The sequence below is a fragment of the Cardiocondyla obscurior genome, linkage group LG05, assembly GCF_019399895.1.
Source record: "Cardiocondyla obscurior isolate alpha-2009 linkage group LG05, Cobs3.1, whole genome shotgun sequence".
Classification (NCBI taxonomy): Eukaryota; Metazoa; Arthropoda; class Insecta; order Hymenoptera; family Formicidae; genus Cardiocondyla; species Cardiocondyla obscurior.
The window spans coordinates 2,959,020-2,976,831 of record NC_091868.1 but is presented as its reverse complement, the minus strand read 5'-3'; the positions used below and the strand labels follow the sequence as shown (position 1 = coordinate 2,976,831).

General features: G+C 46.3%; 2 protein-coding genes across 5 annotated transcripts in view; both read right to left on the bottom strand.

Annotated features, from left to right (window-relative positions):
• Nucleotides 1-3,068, bottom strand: part of LOC139102799 (homeobox protein prospero) — a 39,408-nt gene extending 36,340 nt beyond the window's left edge. For all 4 annotated transcript variants that reach the window (XM_070656940.1, XM_070656942.1, XM_070656941.1 and 1 more), the window contains exon 1: nucleotides 33-3,068. In XM_070656940.1, the coding sequence (XP_070513041.1) occupies nucleotides 33-2,630 (2,598 nt within the window). In that variant the 5' untranslated portion in view covers nucleotides 2,631-3,068. The remainder of the gene's footprint in view (nucleotides 1-32) is intronic.
• A 153-nt stretch (nucleotides 3,069-3,221) lies between these two features.
• The window catches only part of LOC139102754 (uncharacterized), a 118,367-nt gene continuing 103,776 nt past the window's right edge, over nucleotides 3,222-17,812 (bottom strand). The window contains exon 5 of the mRNA XM_070656878.1: nucleotides 3,222-3,512. Within this exon, the coding sequence (XP_070512979.1) occupies nucleotides 3,333-3,512 (180 nt within the window). The 3' untranslated portion in view covers nucleotides 3,222-3,332. The remainder of the gene's footprint in view (nucleotides 3,513-17,812) is intronic.

Genomic DNA, 17,812 nt, shown 5'->3' with positions numbered 1-17,812 from the left:
ATATATTACATTTGAAAAACTGCAATGCTTACCTTATGACGTTTTTTCTTCGGCGTCATGACAAGTGACAGGGCCTCATTTTGTTCCGAGTCCCTGTTTTCTCTTTCGTCGCCTCTCATGTTACAATATTGGTCGCGTTGTTGCTGCTCTCTTTGCTGCTGTTCACGCTGCTGCTGATGCTGTTGTTGGTGCTGTTGTTGCTGCTGTGCCTGCATGGAGGCCATGGCGTATATCGTCGGCGGTTTTGGAGTCTGAAACATTCCAACGCTCGGTCGTCCATGCGAGGGCAGCTGATTCATCTGATTAAGATTGTTTTCCGTGGGGCCAGCATGTGGGCCATGGGGCACACCACCTATGGACCCGATTTGCGAAAACCCCGTGGGTTGTGGAGGAGGGGGCCCACCGTTGAGGGGCCCCCGTGGCCCGTTTGGGCCACCGGGTGGTTGCGGAGCTCCTCTGTCGACCACTTTCGTCCTGGGCGATTTTCTTTCGAGCATTTGGCTCGCCAAAAGAAGGTCTTTATTGAGCTGCTCGGCAGCAGCCTGCGCTGCCTCGGTTTGTTTACCGAGAAACCTCCTCTGTTGCACGAACCTTGCCACTATGCTGTCGATCAGATTGGTTAAAGAGGAAGTTATTTCCGTCTTCAAGATGTCCGCTAATCCTTCCAAATCGGCTCCGGTGATATGAGGACCGGACGAACTGGCTGCGGCTGCGGCACCCCTGAAGACGTTTAACCTTTCCTGGAAGTCTTTATGCTGAATGGGCGTATTGGCTGATTGCATTTGCGGCGTCTGCGGCGTCGAAGGTCCAGTGTTATTCTCCCTCTGTTGCTGAGGTTGACTCGGTGGCGGTGGCGAACTTTGTCGTTGATGCTGCTGCTGCTGCTGCTGTTGCTGCTGCTGCTGCTGTTGCTGCTGCTGCTGCTGCTGCTGCTGCTGTTGATGCTGTTGCCGCACTGCCGCTTCTTGATGTTGTTTCATTCTTTCCAGAGCAGCATGTTGTTGCTCAAAATAAAGTTTATGCCCCATGTGATACATAGCGGCAGCCGCTGCGTGAGGATGATCAGGTGGGAGGGCCGGGAGACCATTGTACGGCGGTGGATGAGGTCGTGGCGGTCTTGGCGGTGGTTGCGGTTGATGTTGAGGACTGGGTGGCGCGTCGCCGCTCTCACTTGTATCCGGCTCCATTCTACTGGAGAGCTCCATGTACTTCTGTTGCATTTCCGCCAATTGTTCGTGTAACATTTTTAATTGTATCTTTAAATTATCTTTCTCCTCCCGTTTCTGCCTGATCGCCGCCGGATCCTCCTCTTCTTCGCTCTCGTCTTCGTCGTCCATCATAGTATCGTTGACACTATGCTGAAGAACGTGATGCACCGTCTGTTGCTGAGGTTGATAGAGCTTGCGTTTTTTGCAACCGTTCACCGTTGCAGGCTGAAGCGCCGGGCTGCTGCGCATCGTGCTAACGATATTCTCCACGCGGGCGCGTTTAATCTCAGTCGTTGGAGAACTCGTTTCGGTCTTTGGCACGATCGGACAAGGAGAATGACTGGGGCTACGTTTGATATTCAGCGACTCTTGAATTTCCTCTTTAACGGAAACCGAGCCCGATCTTGGTGCCGTTGGGCTAGGAGGTAGGCTTTGCTCACAATCCGATCCGTCCAAGTTCGCCCCCGGTTCCATGCCGGCCTCGGCAAAGGCCTCCTCCATCGCGCGTGCCGCGGACGCGGCGTCTTCCGCGCTGTCCTCAGCATCGCCCGGCATCACGGTATCACGATCACTGTGATTCGCGCTATTCACAACGTTATTACCATCACCACTCTCCTCTCCGCCACTCTGCACTGTTCCACTGCGCGCACTATCACTATTTTGCTGTTGATGCTGGGTAGGACTTTGCTGATGCTGTGATTTAAGTAATTCCGCGGTAGTATTATTATTGTTATTACTGTGTATACTGTTGTTATTATTCGGCTGCTCCTGCACGCCGAGAGCGGAGAGTTTGCGGCCCTGCAGAAGCATGTCGCGTAACATGTGCTGCGTGAGATCGGCCGTGGCGGGATCATCACAATTAACCACGGCGCCCGGTTGCAAATTCGAGGCGGGATCCATGCCGGCACCGGTCATCCCGTGGCCGCCCTCTGGCGGGGATCCGCCAGCGTCACTGGCCTGTTTGACCTGCCTTCCTAATAGTTCGTTCAGCATCTTGGCGGGGCCGAAGCCCGGAGCCCCGAAGAAGCCGAAGGCCGCGTGGGCGGAATGCTGCTGGGTTGTCGGACCCGTCGTAGCTGTACCTAGATGACTTTGACTGCCAGTCGCTCCAGCCTGTTGTTGGAGCTGTTGCTGTTGCGGCTGTTGCGATTGCGACTGATGATGTTGTTGCGATTGTTGCTGTGACGGCTGTTGTTGGTGCGACGGTGGTCCACTGCCACTGAAGATCGAGCCGTATAGACCACCACCAAGGAAGGATGGCCGGGAGCTAAAGTTCGGTATACTCGAGTAGCTGTTGCGCGGCTCGCCGGCGTCCACGCGCTGTCTGGTGCGCTTCTGCTTCTTCAAGAGTTGCTGTTGCTTGCTTTCCGTGGTTGCTCCGTAGAGGGCGAAACACTCGGTCTCCTCCTCCGATGACATCATCGGCCGTCTGGTTGGTCGGCCCCCCGAAGGCCTCCGCGTCCCCCCGCCAGGGCTTCTTGTCACCCTCCCCTTCTCGCTCGAATAGCCCCTCGTGGCTCAGCGCGCTGCCTCAGCTTCTGCACTATGTAGTCTTTCCAGGACCCCTACTACAGCTGCCTTTTCTCCGCGTACCTTCTAGCTAATGCTCCCCACTTTGTTCGCCACCGACCACCGCCGCCTCTCTACTTCCTCTTTTGCCTTCGCCGTCTCCTTCTCGGTCTTCTTCTTCTCTTTCTTTTCCGTCTTCTTCGCCGCCACCGCCTCCTCCTCCTCCAATTCCACCTCCGCCTCCACTTCCTCCTCTGCTTTCTCCGCCGCCGCCGCCGACGACGACGACGCCGGCACCCTTCGTTTTCACGACGAACTGCTTCCTCCTCTTCTCCTTCTCTCGCGCTTCCTCTTCTTCTTCTTCCGTCGTTCCTTGCTTTTTCTCTGCTTTCTTTTCACTATTCCTCGCTCCACACCTTCCGCCGTAGAGCTGACGCCAACGGCTGAGCCTGCTGCTCGGTGACTTGGTGTCCGACGTCCGCCTTCGTCTCGGGATGGCGGGTCTTCTTCGGAAGATTCGATTCGTTATCGGGTCTGTATCCGCTGCTGTCGTGCTTCTTACTTCTGCTACAGTATTTGTTATAACCGGGACCGCCGCTGTTGCTACCGATGCGTTTACTCCCGGTGATCGTTGCGATGTTGTTGCCGTTGATGATTACCAGAAGGGAAGCCGGTATTCTGGCGGGCGGAATCCTCGTGCTCCCGCCTGGGAGCTGCATCCTTCGAGCTCGCCAAAGGGCTAAGTGCCCCTCGCTCCCTCGTCTCGATTTCCGTGGCCGCAATTCTCCGATACGTCTGTAGAATAAAAAAAGAAGTCAGTAAATCTTAGCAATCTATACTTGACTGAACGAATATCGCTCGTCTATACAGGGTGTATTATTTCATATTAACAAACTGTCAGTTAGATAGGTTTCGTGGATACAAGTTCATAAGTCCTGTGCCGTTTTGCAAAATTCTTAATAGTTATTGAGAAAAAAATTAATTTGTCTCTCATTAATTTTTTTCTCAATTAGTATTGAGAATTTTTCAAAACGTTAAAAAACTTTTTTACTTATCTCCCCAAGACTTATCTATCTGTATAGAATTTTACACATGGGCTGAGACACCCTGTATATACATATATGTATATGTACAATAAGAGAATCGATTTATAAGCACGATAATAGCACGCGGTAGATTATTTTAAGCCGCGCATATAGACCGCCGTATTGAAAGAAACGCCGTTTCCGTAGATAGGAAGTACTCGGCGGTGTGTACACTTGTCATTTCCTCTTATTATTAGCTCATCTTATTTTAGCCATAAATCGAATGCAAGGAAAGAATGTTTAAAACAGTTCATTATAGATGCATCATAAGATATAAATCACGTAAGATACAACGACGCACCGACGTGTCTCTGAAAAAATATGTAGAACTTAGTTAAACGGGCATTTAAATAAAGAAATGTTTTATATTTAAATAAAGACGCTCGCTCGTATACGCATACATCAACGATAAAAAAAAATAGCAATTAAAAAAAAGCCAAAGTTAAAATCAAATCTCAAAACCTCTTTTTTGTCAGCTGACATTTTCTCTCGCTTGGCGAAAAGCAAGCCAAGCAAGAGAAAACCAATCAGCGCAACAATAGATTCGAGATTCAGCAAATTTAGACGTAAAACACGCTTTTTTAAATAGGAGGATATGTTAGAAAAATATTTCGCACGAGATATTTCCTACTTTTCAAGACGTCCGATTGAAAAAAATGCATTTATTCCTATGAAGAATGACTTTCTTCGTTTACAGGTGACACCTCGCGTATTGTTTCCTGCAAACTCTTTTGACTTCTTGATGCGTATTGGAACGAATATCGTGATGTCCTCGTACGCGAGGGGGAGGGGGAGTTTATGCGTAGGCGAACTATGGAATATTGTCGGCTTATTGAGCGCAGGTGCTTTAAACTGCTCAGCTGTTGCTTCGAATCTCGCGTACGTGTGCACAAACGCGTACGCTCGTACGTTGTATTAGTACGTATTCAAGCTCTATGCCGTAACGCATACGTGCAGCTACACAAACGTCTCACTTACGCACTTATACGCAGCGTCAATTGAACTGCATGACGATCGAAGCTTCTAACAGGCCGTACCATTGACGAATAAAGAGCGATTATTTGCCTTTTTCTTTTTTTTTTTTTTTTTTTAATATATTAAAAGAAAAAATATTTCTTTATATAAACTATTTCTTCGGGCGAAACGGGAAGTATCTTCGATAAAAAGGACCTTTGAGTGGCGATCAACGGAAAAGCGCGAGCTAATGGCTAGGACGGAGCGACATAATGTCGCGGAAGAAGCGAAAGGGAGAAAATCCACGATATAAATGAAGAATCGAAGGCCTCTTGAATTGTCGAATAATGAAGTCCACGATGAATTTACCGAGTCACGCTTTCGAGGGGTTGCTTATCGTCGCGAAATACTCGATAATTCTTCTGAGGGGAAGGCCGGCTCTCTACGCGTTTTCTCTTTCTAATTTCTTCTTCGACTCATTCTTATCAGCCGACAATCGTTTCGTGGGCGGACATTACCGTGTCGCCGTGCTCGTCCACGAGGCGTGCGGTCGGGAAGTAATGACGCGGTAATTTTCTAAACACAAATTTCCTTTTTCAACCCTTATCTCGCACGGTCGGACACGTGACCGGTCGTTAGCGTCCGCTCTCCCTCCTTCGTGAGGTCTGTCCTCGCGTTCTTAGTAACTACCGGCCGTTTCGACACGCACCGCTTCCAAGTGAAACGCACCCCACGTGTATCGAGCACGATCTTCTCACCTGGTAACATGCTATTATCGAAAGGCTGCGCGGCGAAAGTATTCCGACACTCGCGGCCAACGGTAGTACGATTAAAAATGACCGAACGAAGAAACGGAAAGTATCGAGGGAAGAGTATGCGTAATTTTTTTTATATTGGCCGTTGATGTTACGTACATCTTTGAAGAGCCCTGCGTTTTAGCCTCCCCCGCGAGATCAAGCGCGACTAAAGTGCAGCGTCGCGGATGACGTTATCAAGGACGCACCCTCGCGATTGCCGTCAAAGGATCGGTATGTGCGTATGTAGCCGGCTGGCGTGCTACTTAGCAAGAAAACTCGAGATCGTACGTACGGCGCTTGTACACCCGACGTTGACGACGACGTCGCGAACATAAATTTTTCTTTTGCTTGCGAAGAATGAGGCTGCGATTATGAGATTAAAGAAACGAGCGGCAACGAGTGCAAAAAAATCCGTCCCTTGAAACGCAAACGCACAGATTTTTTTTTTAACATTTCCTTTTTACTCCCTTAAATTTCTCGAAATAAATCTATGAAAATTTAGCATCTCTCCGGGATTTTACTGCGTAAATTTATTTATTTGAGTTACCGTGCCATCGCTGAACGACGATTTCGCAGCGAGTCTCCTGATTTTCGATGACGGCTGTACAACGAGTAAATGATTCCAGTAATACGCGCCTCTCGCAATCGTTCAAGGGAAAAAATTAATATATTAAAAGAAAAAAATATATAAAAGAAAAAAAGAAAAAGAAAAAGGCAAATAATCGCTCTTCATTCGTCAATGGTACGGCCTGTTAGAAGAAAAAGAATAAGAAAAAGAAAAAGGCAAAAGAAAAAAAAAATAACGAGTAAATAATTGTAACGACAATAACGAAATATTATCGTCTCATTACGACTTTGTAGTAAAAAGGTTTTCACGTCTCACTTACGCACTTATACGCAGCGTCAATTGAACTGCATGACGATCGAAGCTTCTAACAGGCCGTACCATTGACGAATGAAGAGCGATTATTTGCCTTTTTCTTTTTCTTTTTTTTTTTTTAATATATTAAAAGAAAATTAATATATTAATATAAAAAGAAATTAATATATAAAAGAAAAAAAGAAAAAGAAAAAGGCAAATAATCGCTCTTCATTCGTCAATGGTACGGCCTGTTAGAAGAAAAAGAATAAGAAAAAGGAAAAGACAAAAGAAAAAAAAAATAATGAGTAAATAATTGTAACGACAATAACGAAATATTATCGTCTCATTACGGCTTTGTAGTAAAAAGGTATTCACGGCAAATTTATGAGTGAAACGAGAACACGAAGATCGGCTGCGGCGTGAATAAAGACGCAGAGGAGCGCGACGCTATTTTTCTCGTCGGAGCGAGCCAGATGGGCCCGTCTATGATCGCGCGGGCAATGAGCAGACTATCAATTACTTTTTGTTGCCCCCTTTCTCTCTGCCGGGTATATCGACCGACGACGGTATGCATCCCTCGGCGAAGAGACCACTCCAGGCGGAACTGCTTATGTATCGAATAAGATATTCAACGCAAGTAATTTTCTTATGGCCGCTTCTGAGGCGAAACACCCCCTTCTTCGCTAACCCCCTCGTAACTCACTATACTTTGAGTTTTTGCCTCTATCGGCCGCAGGGTGTCCGGACGAGGGTGAAGCATATTGCTTGCAACTGTCACCCGCGGTCTGCTCTTCTTCTTTGTCGCCGCCGTCGTCGTCGTCGCCCTCGCCGTGGTCGATCATTGTATTTTTAACCGATAACACTTCGCACTCATTTCTTATATTCTCCGTACGCGCTGCGCGGTGACGTCATCCTTCATAGGAATAAATGCATCTTTTTCAATCGGACGTCTTGAAAAGTAGGAAATATCTCGTGCGAAATATTTTTCTAACATATTAATATAAAAATGTATCGTTGATGTATGCGTATACGAGCGAGCGTCTTTATTTAAATACAAGGTGTCCCACCCCATATTGTCAAACTCTCAGAGTTAAATAGGTCTCGTGGACACAAATTAATAAGTTCTTTGCCGTTTTGCAAAATTCACGATAGTTATTGAGAAAAAAATTAATTTGTCTAGCGCAAAAGCGACAAGGAAGCTACGCGTGAGTGAGCGCGACAGACGACGGCACCATTCGTCTGTCACGCTCACACGCCCGCAGCTTCCTTGTCGTTTTTAAGTTACACATTTTAATTATTTTTTCAATATTGGTTGAAAATTGTACAAAATGGCATAGAACTTATTGACTTGTATCCACGAGACTTATCTAACTCTGAGAGTTTGTCAATATAGGGTGGGACACCCTGTATAAAACAATACCGTGGAATACCGCGTGCTCGGAAAAAAAATAAAAAAAATAATAAAATAAAAATGCACGCACTATTTATAAAAGAACTTGCAAGTAACATATAATTATTTTAGTAATTAATTATTTACGAATTAAGTAGATATTTATTTATCAATTAATTAAATGAAAACAGTCAGTCAAGCTTGCCCGTTTAACTAAGTTCTACATATTTTTTCAGAGACGTCGGTGCGGAGATTTATATCTTACGTGAGGAAAAGTAAATCAGACGGCGATTCCTTCGCGCGGAAGTCGACGATCGTCAGGGAGCTTTTCAGAGTACGATCGCAAATCTCCGAGACGTCTACACGACCTTCCTTCAATACATTCCCATGATTTCTCGTGGTGGGAAACGCTAACGTCCGATATTAAAGGCTACAAAAAAAAAGTCCTGCGACGCCCTTCGTCCTCTCTTAGGAAAGGAAGTAGGAACAACGGTCCTTGCCCTCAGTGGCGTGAACGCGGCACCGAAATCGAAAACTGAAAATTTATACAGCGAGAACGATCGCACTTTTGTTTTTAATGATTTATTACATTAATGTAACGATTTATAAAATTAATTACGTTGGTCAATTTAATCTCTGTATTTATATTTATCTACGGGTATATCGTACAAAAGTAAAATCAATGAAGCTTGTTAAAGCTTATCAGTTGTATTTCATTAATACGGACATTGTTAAAAATGTATCATTTACAGTAATATCGTATCTGATTTAACTTGAAAAACAATAAAACGATTGTCTAATAACGTTTTACAAATAAGCAAATTGTCTCGTTCAAATTTTTCAAATCAAATTTTACGTAGAATTAAAAAAAAAAAAAAGAAAAAAAGGGAGAAAATTGTATCAATGTGTAGTTGTAAAAAATACAACGAATAAGATAGCTGTAAAAAAATTAAAAAAATAAAGAAACAAACGTTTAAAGAAGAATAATTTTTACGAAAAGTTAAAGAAAGTCCCTTATTGTCGGCGACACTGCAAGATCAAGGAGAGACCCCCTTAGTAGAATTCAGGTGGTTCGCCGGGTGGCGTCCCCGATTTAAATGTCCAGGTATCCCCTGATTGTATACCCGATCGAGGTAACTTCTCGAAACTCGGGTTCCCCTTGGGTGCTCGCCCCATCGAGAAGGAAAGGCGAAGGAAGAAGGGCAAAGAAGGTAAGAATGCCTCCTTGCGATACGGAAAGTGCGCGTGCCAGCTACCGTTTCGAGGCGTAACCGACGAATTAAAAAAAAAAAAAAAAAAAAAGGGAGAAAATTGTATCAATGTGTAGTTGTAAAAAATACAACGAATAAGATAGCTGTAAAAAAATTAAAAAAATAAAGAAACAAACGTTTAAAGAAGAATAATTTTTACGAAAAGCTAAAGAAAGTCCCTTATTGTCGTCGACACTGCAAGATCAAGGAGAGACCCCCTTAGTAGAATTCAGGTGGTTCGCCGGGTGGCGTCCCCGATTTAAGTGTCCAGGTATCCCCTGATTGTATACCCGATCGAGATAACTTCTCGAAACTCGGGTTCCCCTTGGGTGCTCGCCCCATCGAGAAGGAAAGGCGAAGGAAGAAGGGCAAAGAAGGTAAGAATGCCTCCTTGCGATACGAAAAGTGCGCGTGCCAGCTGCCGTTTCGAGGCGTAACCGACGTTTCGGCTTCTTGTTGTCATTGTTATACTCGACTAAGGTTCCCCCAACGTCTTGGGGTTAAACGAACTTCGGCTTTCTAACGTCTTGAGAAACGGGCGGGCAAGCTGGCTCGTGCCCGGGGGAGGACTAACGGTTTCCGTTTGCCCCAACGTGGCAGTGATTATTCATTTATACAGGGTGTCCCAAAGTCATGTAGACAAACTTTGGAACTAGGTAGATCTCGTTATTTTAAGTAGAAAAGTTCTTTATTATTTTTTATTCCGAGTAATATTAAGCAAGATAATTATTGAAAATTATGTCTTTTGGGCGGAACTTACTGCCCCCCACACCGCGCGGAGACGCTCTATCCATCGGTAGTCCCCAATCCTTGCGTTCTCAATCATCGATAAGAAAAATAAAGGCGCGCGGGGCAAGACAGGCGATTACGATCGGCCCGCCTAGATAAACTGGTCTAAACCAGGAATCAAAGAAAGGCGACGACGCGTAACAATACAAAGAAAATTATCGATGATCAAGAAAGCAAGGATTGGGGACTACCGACGGATAGAGCGTCTCCGCGCGGTGTGAGGAGCAGTAAGATCCGCTCAAAAAACCTAATTTTTAATAATTTTATATTACTCAGAATAAAAAATGGTAAAGGACTTTTCGTCTTAAAATAACGAGATCTACCTCGTTCCAAAGTTTGTCTACATGTAAAAATAAAATGAAAAAAAAAATTAAAAATAAGTAAATGCAAACCGATTGAGAAAAGAAAAATTGTTGTAATATTTGTTGCATCACAGTTAAGTATTCCGTATCGATATTTTCTCTTCTCAAGCTACTCTCTTTTTCCATCTGTCTTACATTCAATATAATTAATTGCGAGATTTCCCTGTAAATTTTTTAAATTTATGAACGACGCGTAATGCCGAAAAAAAAGCAAATAAATCGCTCGGGAAGAAGAAGCACGTCTAGCGATAAATTCCGGTGTTTTTCTTCTCCGTCTTTTATTGGCCGTGGGCTACTTTTCGAGGCAATTATGGAGATACGTTTGCGGCATATTGGCAACCAAGAACGTCCAGGATTACTGGCGTTATTGTCGTCGCCATTTCGAGGCGTAGTCTTCTTATGGCAGCCGGCCAGAACATGTTTTCTCGTTTTTGCGACCACGACAATCATGCCGCGAACATTATCGGGTACCGAGGATTACTTAATTATATTCAATTGCGAAAGTTTCGTATGTTTGTGCAGCGTATAACGGCGGTATCTCCGCAAAAGCGTCTGGCAATCGTCATTTTTGAAAAGTATTTCGGAACGTACGGGGTTTATCGTTTTCTGGAGAAACTAATAGATCGCGCATTGCGTTTTTACGTGTTCGGCATAAAAATGCGGCGCGATCCATACCGAGCGTTGTAAAAAAAAAAAAAAATCTAAAATTCAACTCGTGCGTCTCGTTAACGACACGCGGTTTTAAAGAGCGAGATAAAAACGAACGGGTCCGAAACAAAGCTCAGCGGGAGATCAAAAGTCATTCTCGCTCGAAAGATCTAAAAGAATAGATACGGGGATAAATAGATATACGAATGTGGGCTCCGCGACGAGGGATCGTAGTTTCTAGTGCAGCTGGACCTTGATCTACATTCCAGGGTCCTGCAAACAGACTCGGCGCGCACCTTTGATCACCCTTAAGGCTGGAAACATCTGGTTTGCCGTCAGTTATCGATCGAATATCCCTCTTAGAGAATGACAGATTTGATGTTTATTGCTAATCAACGAAATACAAGCGACGCGCGATATTTCGATTATTTCTCTTTGAATTCGATATTTTCTATTAACGTTGCGCCTAAGGTTTTTTTTTTCTTCTTTTTTTTTAACTGTTTGTTCGTCAAGAAAATTTATTACACGCTGCCTGCTTGAATTAATTTGTCGCCGATAATTTGCGAGAAAAATTTTCGAGAGCGCGCACGAGGAAATGCATCGACGGAACTGCAGAATCTTCTCTTCTTGACATAGACAGATGCGACATGGCACGTCCGCGCAAATCTCCGCGGAGTGAAGCGAGTGCGGCGAGTGGTGGTCTGATCGTTTGAGCCAATCACGCTGTGATTGAGTATAATGGACTTGCGTCTTGTCCCCCAGGCCAGTGGCTCTCGAGCTAACTCGTACGATCTGCAGCCAGCCCTTTCGAACAGTCGGCCGTGGACCAGATCGCTCTTGGGTTGGTTACCGGCAAGCCGTAAGTGACTAGGGCACAGGATGAAGGCTGCGTCCGAGTGAGCGAGCGGCCTGTTGGTATGATAATGAGGAAGGTGACTTCCGACGATCCATGTATCGCGGAGAGCAAGCCACGGGAGAAAGACAGAGCAAAAGTGCCGGAATGCACCGATGACGAAGATGGAGGGCCGTCGAGGAGGCGCTGGGCGAGGGAGGCGCGGGGGAACGAAGGGAGGGTACATCGAGACTGATAGAAGAGGAACTCCGACGCCGCGCGAGGGTCGAGGGTCGGCCAAGAAGCGGACACTCCAATCCACAACGTCCCTTCCGATTCTACATTCATACGTAAGCCTCGTACAGGCTCTCCTCCGCTGTCGCTTGTTCCTATCTCTCGTCTCTTCCTTCCGCGGCCCCCGGTGTAAATTGACATGAGAGACAGGACACGAGGAAGGGGGAGACAACGTGCGTCAGCGGGTCACGCGTATGTACGGACCGGTTCGAGGAGCGGAAGGCTCTTCGTGATCCGCGACGGTGCGGTAGGGGAGAACGTAGCGCATCGCTCGAAAGACACTCGGCATGATTGGCCGTGCGCGTGTCTCGGTCGTCGTGTACGCGCACATTACGCGCGTAAGAGCGAACGGGGAGCGGCGGGGGAGGGTCTCCCGCGGAGCGAGCCATCGGGTGACGCTACGCACCCGATGGAGGATACGAGCCAATTTTCCCAAACGCCGTCAATTCAGCTAACCAGCTAAATTCGCGAACGCGAAGCGAAGGAGGGAGGACCCCGGGGCGTGTGAGAAAAAGGGATCGCCAGAGAAGCGGGACGATGGGCTAAAGTGCTGGAAATAACGCGATGCGTTATTTGCATGAGAAGCGAAAGACTGGCTCGTTCGCGGATATACGATGACGCCGGTACGGGCCGGCGGTTCCCAAGTATGTCGAATGGACGTGTGTGCCGAGCTGTCGCTCGGTTAATCCAATTGAGTCAATTCGGGTTAACTTAAAGTCGTCTAAACAGCTTGTTTAGATCCCGTAACGCATTTGTAAGCGCGTATCCGGCTCCCTTCCTTCCTATCGGTAAGATCTCTCCGCGCTTGTCTTCGATAAGTAGATCGGAGATAAATGGATAGATTGGCGATCGCTGGTTAACTAATCGTACGTCTATTTATGAGTATAATTTTAGTTTTCCATTAATCGGTAGATAATGATTTTTCATCATTTCAATTCTCAAGTCAAAAAATTTTATTTATAATCAGAGAAGGTGGTAGCAAGGGGGGAATTTCTGGCTCAGCTTGTAGAACGATCGATCGTTTCGAACGCGACTAAAGCACTCATTTGTCTTCGTAACCACTTCGCTTGTCAAATCAGCCGCCCTATTATCGCGCGAGTGTCATTAGACTCCTGAGATTTAAACGACCGTTTTGAGCCAATATCCTGACGACAAAGATAACTTTCGAAAGATGGTTAAGTGGCTCGCGGACAATACTACTACCACGTAGTTTCTTGAAAGGGCGATAGCAACGATGGAACTTACATGCGCGTTAATAACAAGGCACCGTGTCTGTCGCAATTACGCTAAACTTGTACACCGAGTCTCGTTATACGCTTCTATAGACTTAAAATGATAAGTTAACCGCGTGCACTGCTCACGGTCGGCGATTATGCCGCGGATAACGCGAATTCAAATCGATTTTGCATTTCTTATTCGCATGAATTGTTTTGACAATAACATCTCATTATCTTACTCGGGATCGTTTAAGCGGAATAATTGCTCAAGCTACGCGTCGCCAATTGACCTAATAATTCCGCTTTATTTCGCATCACGGTGAACTTTAGGAGAGCCGCGTACAGAAGAGGAGTATCCGGAAAGAGTTTACGAACGGCAGGGGAAGGTGCGCCTCCTGCGGAAAGAGGTGGTTGCGACACGCTTCCGCGTTTAAGCTCGCGTCTCTTATTTACCAATTCGGAAGTAATGTAAATAATTGCGCCATCACGAACGCAATCGCGGCACGAATGGTCGAGGGGGTCGGTCTCTCTCTCTTTCTCTCTTTTTTTTTTTTTCCTCTCTTTCATCAGGAGACGAGGTCCACTGACCACGTGAGACGTGCGAGAAAGTTTAGTCCTAGTCGAGCGTCGTCCGATTGTAGCGCGCGACGGGTCAATACTTGCACGCTCCTCGCGAGCGTCCAGGTGTATCGCCTTCCGCACCATTGTCAACAAGTTCCGGATCTGAGACACCCACCCATCTATCGCGGCATTTTTATACGGTCTCTGCCAGCGGTCTCTGCCGTGGTCGCAATCCGGCCCTCCTTCCCCTGGCCTCTTATTTTCTTTTTTTTTTATTCCATCGCTTACGACCGAGTGACTCATTCTGTCTCTTAATAAGATCTATTGCCACCACCCCTCTCTAACCCCCTTAAGCTTGCCCCCGCTTCAGTTGGCGGCGCACACGGTCATCCTATTTCCCTCGCGTTTCTTTCTTTTTCAACACTTTTAGAACGCCGGACGTGGGAAAACGACATGCTCTACGTGCACGTTATCCGCGTCTAGCGCGCGCTGTCGTCATAATAGAGTATACATGCATAAGATTAATTGAGCACAAATTTACGTTGAAACTTTTATTTTTATTTTATTTCAGCGCGTCGTCTATTTTAAAACTGTCGCATTTATTTCGTCGAATAAATTTTATAAAATCCGTGCTTTTGAGAATTGCGTTTAATAAAAGAATTCACGGGCGTCTGCGCCTCGAACGTGTGTCGTTCCCTCGCCTTTCACGCCCTGTTACGAGGCCCCGATGCGACCTACGTAAATTCTGTTTAATTAACGTGCAGATTGAAAGAGGAGAAATTCTCTCCGGTGCGTCCGACGCGTCGTTCGCGCCGGTGCGCGGGGCATCTCGCAGCGGTGATTATGCGCTCGTGATAGAGGCGGTCGAGACGATGACGTACGCGGAGGTCGATTTGTAGAGGCTGCAGCAGGCAGAGGCGAAACGTTGATAGCGATCGTGGCGGCGGCGATAGTGTTGGTGGGTACTTGAGGGAGCTCGCCGTTTCCCTTATTCCTTCAATCAACGTCAGCTGGGGAGGAGAGTCTAGTGTGTACCCTGGGCAAATACTCGCGTACCGCGCACTAGAGCAGCATAGAGCTCGATGACTACATCATCGTCGAGACGACGGTTAGGCTAGAACGCGTCTTCGTTTCCCCCCCTCGCGTCAGACAATCATCGGCATCGATCCTTTTCCGATGGCGCAACCGAATGTTCGTTAAACAACGGTCGGGAATAATCTCCGTACCGACGATTTCCACGACGATTCGGGCACAAACAAATTATAAAGCGTCTCAATAAATTACTCGTCGAACTTTTCAATTAAATATATGCCGGTGGAAAAAAAGATGCGCGCGAGAGCGCGCTGAGAATTTGTAAGCGAAGATAAAAACATCTCCGCGCAAATTCAGAACATGCCGATCGATTCTCCAATGATATCGCTAGCAGAAATAACGGTAAATCAAGAGGAAATTTAGTTAAGGAAAATCTAAAATGGACTAACTCACTCGTGATCCCTTCGTTATTCACAATCCAGGCCGAGAGGTACCACGGAGTACATTTTTGTAAGAAAATGGTATTATTTTTAAAGTGACAATCGTGTAATTGACAAAATCTCATATGTGAAATACAATTGCTAACGTAGCTGGTAAAAATCGAAATAAATGCTGCCAACGAAAACTGTGACTTGAGCTTAGAGCATATATTACTGCAGGGGGAATATCAAATTGAATCTGTGACCAAGTTAGGTGTGAGAGAGAAAGGTAGAGTATTACCATTGTCCTTAATGCACAAACGCTGAGATGTCACGTTTTTCAATTAGCGAAATGCATGAAGTAAGAGTCAAAATGTATAAATATCGTAAAAAAGAAATTAAAATATAAAATAAATCATCCGCGTTTGTGCATTAAGAACGATGGTAATACTCTACCTTTCTTTCTCACACTGAACTTGGTCACAGATTTTTAATACGAAAATTATAAACTATTCCTCCTCCAGTAATATATGCTCTAAGATAAAGTCTAACGCCATTGTAAAAAGAAAAAAAGAGGTTAATGTTTGTTTTAACTTTTACGTTACTTTTCTTTTTGTCTTGAAAATATAAACCTTTAAATAACGCGTTGCGATATTAATTTTTATTCATATTCAGGATTGAAATAAGCCTCATTCCGTTCTTTTGTAATAAAAGAAGTGATAAAGAGAGAGAAAGAGAGAGCGAATCAAAAGGGGAAAGGGAGACGAAAGGAGATCCGATCGGCGGCTAATAAAGGGACCGCAGCGGGAGAAATCAGGGAAGTGCAAGGGCGCGAGAGAGAGAGAGAGAGAGACGCGTGGAGGAAAAAATGAGGCGAGGGAGAGTGCGTGAGAGGAGTGTCCGTGCTAAGGGGAACCGTGGAGCGATACCTGTGCGACTGTCTGTCGTCCGGACGTCCGTTGTTTTGTTACAATCACGTATCTGTGCGCTTTACGCGGGCGCGTATATCGGCACGTCGCGTTCTGTGACGGACCGACACACACCGGGAACCGATCCAGGATGTGAACCTCGTAACCAGGGTTGGGCTCGAGTGGAAGCGCAGAAGCGCGGCGTCGAAAGGTGCGGAACGCGTGTTCCGGCCTTGGCGAGCCGTATCATTGTACCCGCAACGGAAATGATGTCTTAATTGATCCGCCGTTCTTCCGTCGGCCTGGGAGATCACTCGACGACGAGAGGCCCCCGCGGCGTACCGCGTAGGCACGATATTTCGCGATCGACGATGGCAATACGGGCGAATTAGATAATCAAGTGCCACTTGCCGCGAGGGGCTTGCCGCGGTAAGGACAGGAAGTACGCAGTTGTAGGTGTGTGATGCTAATACGTATGAAATTTATTTTTAATACTTTCTATTTTTTTTTCCTTCGTCGTTGTTCTTTATAATTTCATAGAGATTGCAGTTTGTATCTCGTCGAGAACCATGAAAATAGGTACTCAGACATTTTAATTCACGATTTTGAGAACGCATTTATACTCGCGCGAAGTTCAACGAACTCTTTTAATTGTCCGGCACAACCGGAAAGGAGATTCGCTTTGGAGAAATCTTTGGCAGAGAGTGTACCGTACTCATGCTGCAAGTAGCAGCTCATAGCGGCGGATTAGCCTTGCAGTAGCGATGCTTACATCCCCTATAAAGCCTCCGTTGCTATCTCCCTCTCTCTCTCAGCTCCTGCTCCTTTTTCCCTCCCCGCATGTCACCTCAATCTCCCTGCCGCCCTCGCCCACGAAACCTCCGACGGCCTACCCCCCGTTCGCTCCTCGCCATCATCGTTGTTCCTCCCGCGATAGCCCTGCGGCCACAGTATTGTCTGCCGCTCAGCCAATACTGGTCGCGTGTTTCTCGTACTTGCGTTCATTAACAAAAAAATTCGAGAAGAACCAACGCCACCGGTTGCCTGCTGCATCGCCAGCAGGAAAACTCCCCTCCTTATGATACGGTGCATGACATTTTACGAGGGTGGGCCTCGCGAGCCCGCTTCTCCGGGTAACGTTCGCGCTGATCGGGACATTTATTCTTCTTGATCGTTCGCGCGTTAAATCACATGTAATACGTCGACGCGAATATATTTTCAGTCGATCGTCGTCGTAATTAGCCTGGGCTTCGGAACAGAGGAACGCGTTACGAATCAAGAATTTAATTAGTTACTAGCGCCGACGTATTACTTGAATATCGCAATTTTAGTCGAATGTTTAAAGACGTTGACAATCGTTACGCGAATAAAGCGCGAGTATCCGCGAGGTTGAGCCGCGAGAATGGTCGGCAATGGAAGTTGGTTCGGTTAGCGACGCTTGGCCGGATTTGAAAAGTCGTTGATGAATCTACCGGTGGTTCAAGAAGCGGTCCAATGTTACTCAGGATTTTACGGTATGCACGCGCTACCTGGAAGTTAGCTCGTCGGTGATTTGATATTCGTCTAAAAGGGAGAAGGCCGGAGAGAGAGAGAGAGAGGCCGCGCCGAGAAAGGAACGACGGAAAAAGAGACTGAAAACTGCAACCAAGACAGAGACCTCGTTGACGAGTAGATGTGAACGGAGTGCAGAGACGG